This window comes from Garra rufa, chromosome 5 (genome assembly GCF_049309525.1).
Source record: "Garra rufa chromosome 5, GarRuf1.0, whole genome shotgun sequence".
In the NCBI taxonomy this organism is placed as follows: domain Eukaryota; kingdom Metazoa; phylum Chordata; class Actinopteri; order Cypriniformes; family Cyprinidae; genus Garra; species Garra rufa.
The window spans coordinates 27,779,621-27,787,418 of NC_133365.1; the positions used below are offsets into that span (position 1 = coordinate 27,779,621).

Below are 7,798 nucleotides of genomic sequence, written 5' to 3' on the forward strand. Positions count from 1 at the left end.
CGGCGATCAGCAGACCGATCAGTGAATGGGTACTTCAGTGTCATACACCCGCAACGCCGCTTTATGTCGAACGCACCTTTTCCTTTAGTTTGGTGTGTACGGTGAGTTCCATCATGAAACATATGTCATTCAACCCGACCAATCAGGTTGTGAACGTATTACTATGCCTTTAGACCAGAAGACCAGAAATGTGCATTAAAAAGTAAATAGGATCAAACTTGACTTTCTATTGCCTTTACATCACTCTTTTACAGTATTATTTTGCCATTGTGGACATCACTCACTTAGGTGGTTTCTCCACAGTGCGGTATGTGTTGAAGGCCTGTAGTTGGTTCTGAACCGCACTCAGCGAGTTAGCGAGCTGACGGTCATTAAGGGTAACGATGGTTTGTTCAATCCACTGCAGCAGCTCTGAGGCCAGGGTTTCATATTTCTCTATCAGCTGATCTGCTTCGATAGCATAGTCCAGCACCTACAGAAACAAATACACCCCTATTCACTTCACGGAATAATGACCCACACTTACAGAAACACTTCAGGAAATGGCTATGTAAACATAAGGGTAGACTGTAATTCTCTCTCGCTCTCCATGTACCTTGCCGATTCTCTTGCCCTCTACGGCGAGCGCCTTCATCTTGCTGAAGTAGTGGTAGTATGTGGCCACATATGTGATGATGGACTTTTCATCAGGCTGATCAACATTTACGTCTAAAGTTTGAGAGATAAGACAAACACATCAGCTAGTTGTTAATAAATAATATGTTCATTCATTTGGCAAATGTGGTCTTTCTAGACACCCGTTTCTGTGTGTATCAGAGTGTATTGTTTATTATGTGGTTAAAATTATGCATGTATTTGCCCTTTATGCCCATATGTGTATCTCACCCTCTGGATCCAGCAGCTTGGTAAGACCCAGCTCCTTCTCTGCCACATTAAAGGCATTCTGCAGGTTATAATGGGCATTAGAGCGCTTGAGATTATCAAAGTCAATCAAGTCTGACCTAAGAATGAGAAAAAGAGAAGAAAATCAACAAGAATGTCATTTTAAGCTTTTAAAACACAGGACATTGAGTTTGTTAAAACCCTGCAATACACTTTTCCAACAAAAGAGGGAAGCACTCCAACACTGCCATGAGAGAGTGAGGGATTTTCTCTACTTATTTAGGTCAACTTAATGTAACTTTTATTTTTTCTGTTCTTCTGCATGAAAAATTACAGAAAGAACAAGGCTGCTGTGCGACAGTTAAGAGGAAAAGAGAAAAAATGAGAAGCTAGTGGGATTGCTGAGGATGAGAAGAGCAGGAAATCCTACTGGGCCCAATTAGTTTATAATGAAATTATTTCTTAGGAAGAAGAAAGAGGAAATATACAAATATACAAAATCATACAATACTCTACAATATACAGTAAACACAGCTGGGGCCGTTTAAAGGCTTCTATTTTGCATTTAATGTCTCAGTCATGGCTGGACTGGCCATCGGGCATACCGGGCATTTTCCCGGTGGGCCGATGGTGATTTTGTGGGCCGATGTTTTTTTTTTTTTTTTTTAACGGTATAAACCAGGGCTATTCAATTGGCGGCCCGCCAATCATCTTCGTCCGGCCCGAGGGAGAAGAACGCGCAGGTGGCTTGAATTGTTTTTGCATTAATTAGTTTGTCCACTAGGCGGCAACACTGGCCCGGGCCAGCCAAAAAAGAAAAGCAAGAGAGCTAAAAACATCAACAATCTACCGGAGACCGCAACATCAATAGACGGGAGATTTGACAAGCGCTTGTAAGGCTCCAGACTGTGACCAAATGGTCGCATTTTTCTGCCGGTGCGACTAAATTTTGTGAGCGGTTGCACTGGCGCGGCCACTGAGTTACTCAACTCATAAGCGCTGTTATTTCTATTTCATATGAGAAAAATAAAACGGCAAACAAAACGAAAGAGAAACCAAACGTTTATCAGCTCGGAGCGCAATGCAAACACACTTGTCCGAGCTCAGAACAGCCATTACTCGGGAACCAAAGTTAATTTCGTGACACTATTACTGCACAGTGCTTCGAGATCCAGTGAGAAGTGTTTAAATTCGCACAGAATGAATTAAGGTTGCTGCGAAATCCAGTGAGAATCATTCAGCTCAATTCTGCTCAGAATTCTGTTATAAACCGCGCTGAGATAGGCTATGTCAGACGCCAACGCCAACTTAATACAGTATTCATTTCAGGGTTTGTACAACCTTTTGAGAGAGAAATTCAAGCACTTTTCAATGATATTCAAGCATTTTGAACAAACATTTCTAGCACTTTAAAGCTCTTATAATCCAATTTGAATGTTATTTTGATGGCCAAAATATACTTTGTGGTAAACAAAGACTTGTGTAAAATTAAAAATACATCAAATCACAATTATAATCAGTGTATGGCAATCATAATTTATATAGTTTATGCATATACAATTTGTAGTTTATGTGAAGATTGTTTTAAAATCACCTAAATTAAAAGTTGTTATATATTTCAGAGCCTATTAAAATGGTGAAAATATTGGCTTTCAATACTACTGTAATGTTGAATTGACATAATATGTAAAACTGAGAAAATTCATTTAATAGAGACACTAGTAGCAGTATTGATATCAATATTTTATTAATAATAGGTTACTTGGTAAAAAAAAGGTGCCATTAAACATATTTAAAATATACTTTGTTGTTTCTACCTTAATTTGGAGGTTCAGTGTGAAATTATGACAATATGTATATGTAAATATGCGATTAATCATGATTAATTACGGAAAAATGTGATTTTTTTTTCAAAAAAAAATTTAATTGATTGACAGACAGCACTAATGTTAACCTTTTATAGATGTTGGTGTTGGTAATATTAGTTCATTTTAGTGAATATGCATTTCAATTTAATTGTATAGGCTCCCCCAGAAAGAGATCGGGACGGCCCCCACCCCCTTGGCCCCCTTCAAATTTTCAGTTCGATAATCCGGCCGTCAAATGAATCTAATTGAATAGCCCTGGTATAAAATATTAAAAGGTGGTGGATTGGCCAATTGGTCATGATCGACTCTGGGCTGGACCAATTACAGCCGAGGAGGTCGGATGACCCCGCCCCCTTGCTTGGGCAACAATACCTAGTGGGCCGGTCTCTAGTCAAAATGCCCGGGCCGATTTTTTGTCCCAGTCCAGCCCTGGTCTCAGTAATAATAATTACAAATGATAAAAATCCTTCTTTTGCTGTAATGACAGCATGTTGTCCAAAAATATAGACTTCCAGTGAATAGGCTTTTACACAATCTCTCAGAAATTCTTTCAACTTCTGCATTTACATGCATTTTTGCAGAACAAAGTTAAAATTCCAGAATGCCGCTGGTGGTTGAAGCCCCTGCAGGCCTCTCTGTATGTGTGGGAACATGCTGAAGAATGAAGAGGCGTGGAGAGCATGAGCACATGCTACTATGTGGAAATCGTAGTCATTTCAAAGCTTGTCATGTGTTTGAGAACAAAGGCCTTGTACCGGTGTACTTATATGTCAGTGTGTGTGTGTGTGTGTGTTTGTGAGCTCAGATCAATACCTGTGTTTGTGCACTATGGCATTGAACGCTAGACCATCTCTCCAGCTTGTGGTGAAGTTGTGGACATTGACATTTGGGTACCTGAAGGGAAAGTCGCAATCATTAGTACAGGACCAGAACTAGTGTATTTAATAAATCATCAGTCATTACTCATTCATTCACTTTTCTTTCTCTTTCACTCTTACCCTGCAGTCTTCATCTGACACCACAGCAGCAGAGCATCTTTGGCTGATTTCTTCTCTTTGTTGTCCTCCGTCTCAACGCTAATGTCTTGGATCTGTTCAAGCAAGTGAGATGCAAAACATGTTACTGTATAAACTGCATATCTTTTCCTTGAAGTTTGGAGAATCGAAGAGTTTAATTTTTTTTACTAGACATCTGTCAACATAGATGCTGTCTTTGTTTATGTTCTATAAGCTGTTGAGTTCAGTTTTGTATACACTACTGAGAATTTAACATACAGTAAATACCTGAATATTTGGGAGTAAATAATTTGCAGTTGTCACTCCTATAAACAACCAAATACTGTGTGTACTATATTTGATTCAGTACTCAGAAAAGCAGTGACGCTATGTGTTCATGGCCTTACTGACCCCAAAGTTTGATGGTTGGGTAAATAAAAATGAGCATATTATATTAATGAAATTCACTATACTGTATATAAAATAAATTATTACTACATAAAATTAAAACAGTAGTATAATATAAAATAATAAGAGATTCTTTATTTCAAATGCTGAAAAAGCTTTCGTTCCCTCATGCTAATGGCGCACAGCTCTAAATTCTATAAATCTATATCACAGCTCAACAAAACTCTTGCTGAGAGATATCTGAAACCAGACTGAAATATTGACACGTACACTAACGCAGAAGCTTCATTAAGTCTGTTAATAAAGTCATCTTGATCCATTTCTGCCTGGATTCATTCAGCAAAGAATGAAAAGAAAAAAAAAGTTTAATCGCTTTATCTTCTGTAATTATGTCATTGCAGCAATATAATAAACACAAATCAGCAACATCTTTACAAACTCATCAGAGGCAGTGATCCAACAGTGTGCAGTCTGGATCAGCGTGCTTTGATAATTAGCATTTACAATAGAAGGAATTTTGAGCTGATTACAAAAATGTACAGACTAATCAAAAGGGCAATGAAGTGGCAGAGAAAAATATGCTAATTATTCTTCAGTGTGAATAGATGAAAGACTGATACAGCCAAGGACAAACAAAAAGAACAGAACAGGGTTAAAAGAAGACAAAAGATCACAATAATGACAGATAATCACACACTCTGTCTAAAACATTTTTAGGTCAGGATTATATATATAATATTGTGGGCTGCACTACACAACTACACCAAAACATTGGAATGAACACTGATTGTTGGTTTAATCATTTTTTTACTTAATTTTTTAGCATTGGGGCCATTTACATTGTATTTACAAGTTCTGGCATGAACGTTGATTTGGATAAATACAGGTGTTGCCGTTTTTTTCAGTGACAAGTGAAAGATGTTATTCACCTGTCTGTCTCTCTATTTCTCACACCTCTAGTCAAAGCCATGCCCTCTTACCTGGAAGCGGAGGATTATGGTCCAAATGAGTCCAAGTGTGAGGCGGTGGTTTCCGTCAACAATGTCGTGAGAACCCATATTCTCCAGATGAACCTTTTGTTCCTTCAGGAATTGCAGAGCCTTGTCAACGTTTTCCAGGCAGTGGATGCGCATACGGCCCTTGGTGGGCTTTGGCTGAGAAAAAGAACGAGAAGTAAAACAAATGTAATAAATGAAAGACATTTGTTTTCAAGAAGACCAGAGGAATAAGACAACAAAAACAGGTTTTTCATAGATGGATGCATGGATAGATGCCTGCAAGGATGGATACATGGATGAATGGGTGGATAAATAGATATATGCAAAGTTGGATGGATGCATGAATAGATGGATGGGTGTATGCATGGATATACAAATGGACACAGAGTTTAAGTCAAAAGTTTACATACATCTTGCAGAATCTGAAAAAAGGTTAATTATTTTGAGATCCATCTTGTCACACTGAGAACAACTGAGGGACTCATATGCAACTATTACAGAAGGTTCAAATGCTCACTGATGCCTCAAAAGGAAGCACAATGCATTAAGAGCCAGGGGTGTAAACTTTTGAACAGCATGAAGATGTGTATATTTTCTTATTTTGCCTAAATATCATATTTATTTATTTAGTATTGTCCTTTAGAAGTTACAGAAGATACTTACATGCTTCCCAGAAGACAAAATAAGTAAAATTTACCCTGATCTTCAAATTGAAAAAGTTTTCTTTTCTCTCAATACATTGTATTTCCTTCTGAAGCATCATTGAGCTTTTGAATCTTCTGTAATAGTTGCATATGAGTCTCTCAGTTGTCCTCAGTGTGAAAAGATGGATCTCAAAATCATACAGATATTTTTGGAAAGGGTTCAAATACACAAAAACGCTGAAAAACCAAAGAATTTGTGGGACCTAAAGGATATTTCTGAAGAACAACTGGCAGTTTGATGAACTACTATCACTAAAAAAAAAAAAACAGCTTTGGATCATTCAGGTAACAACACAGTATTAAGAATCAAGTTTATGTAAACTTTTGAACATAGTCATTTTTATGAATTCAACTGTTATTTTCTCTTGTGGACTATATGTAAACATCTTATGTGAAATATCTAATTCATGTCAGTACTAAATAAAAAAAAACAACATGCATTTGATATGATCCCTCTTATTTTGGTAAAATAATTAACATTTTGCAGATTCTGAAAGGTGTATGTAGACTTCAACTGTAGATGGATACATAGATTGATGGATGGATGGGTGAATGAATGAATGGATGAAGGGATTGCTGACCAGTTGCTCCCCAGAGAGGACCTCCAGCAGTCGGATAAGCATACGTCCATCGCGGAGGTCAGTGTAGAGGTCACCGATCCGGCAGGTCACACGGCCCAGGTGAGAGTTCACCCATTTAGTAAAGGTCTTCTTTTGCACTGCTTCTCTCTCATCTGGAAAAAAAAGTAGTTTTAAAGGTCAAAAAAGGTACACTGAAGCTCAAGCATACACGCCCCAATCTGAACGCAGATTAACATTCAAGGAAAAGGAAAACATTAGGTCTCTAAAAACAAGACTCCATAAATTTTCTTGCAACACGCCATGTCAGGACCTGTATTTTACAACAGTGCATAAAATGAACATTCATGAATGACGAGCAGTGACCGAGGACTGACTGTAACTCTAAACTCTATTAAAGCAACTCAATTACTGCATTGCACTGACAGCTTGACTGATAGCTGCCCACATTAATCAGAAAAGACCTCACTCACAGCCAGCCAATTACATGACGGGAAGGGCGGGACTCCACAGCAAAAAGCACTGCGTGATGTTTTAAAGCACGGCGTTTGAAAAACTGTATGTGTATTGATCAATAAATGATTGACAGACAGAAAAAGACCAAGACGAACAGAAATGTTTGATATGCATGCAGTGTCTACTGAGTAAAGAAGAGTGCAGTATTAGCAAACAGGTACTTGTCTGAAAGCATATGGGGCTGGTCAGTAAGAGGCTCAACCCACTGCTGTCATCTGAATGACCTTTACTGAGGCAGAACAAGCTGTTTATCACAAACACTACTACATGCTGCCCCTCATTACCACCTACATTCAGAAAGACATGAGCGAGAGCTGCGTGTTGTGTTGCCTGCGCTAATACAAGAAGATAATTCCCATTAACAGGTTTAAATGAAGCATGGTAATGTAATTGCTGATAAGAAAAATGTCATGAGCACAAAACGCCTCAGTCATTAAACAAACATGCTCTCTGTAAATGGTGAAAACAAGCACACGAAATAACGCAAGAGCACAAAGTGAGAGGCAACACAAGGTCAGCCTTAGAGCCATCTGGTTGTAGATCTTCTCTCACGCACAAGCACACACTCGAGCTTCCATTAGGGCTGAGCTTGTTATTTCACAGGGAATTGGATCAAATGGTAACAAACAGAAACACCTGTACATCTACAACTGAAAACCACAAAGTGATTGACTTTCACACTGCTAAAAAACACAGTGTGCTTGTGTGTCTGTAGAGGCCTTATCCTGGTCAGACTGGACAGATTAGAAACCAATTACACCATTATGGTGAAATCTCAAAGACGGTCTCTCCTTCCTGATTAAATTCTCATGCGTTTCTTATCTTAACTCTCCTTCTGTCTAATTTCTT

The 7,798-nt window shown here is 38.3% G+C and overlaps 1 protein-coding gene across 3 annotated transcripts in view; it reads right to left on the minus strand.

The window, feature by feature from the left end:
* Positions 1-7,798, minus strand: part of sptbn2 (spectrin, beta, non-erythrocytic 2) — a 59,430-nt gene that overhangs the window by 21,964 nt on the left and 29,668 nt on the right. For all 3 annotated transcript variants that reach the window (XM_073839616.1, XM_073839618.1, XM_073839617.1), the window contains 7 exons: positions 6,437-6,588; positions 5,134-5,307; positions 3,749-3,840; positions 3,564-3,644; positions 886-1,001; positions 596-708; positions 285-472 (listed from right to left, as the gene is read on the minus strand). In XM_073839616.1, coding sequence (XP_073695717.1) covers positions 285-472; positions 596-708; positions 886-1,001; positions 3,564-3,644; positions 3,749-3,840; positions 5,134-5,307; positions 6,437-6,588 — 916 coding nt within the window. The remainder of the gene's footprint in view (positions 1-284; positions 473-595; positions 709-885; positions 1,002-3,563; positions 3,645-3,748; positions 3,841-5,133; positions 5,308-6,436; positions 6,589-7,798) is intronic.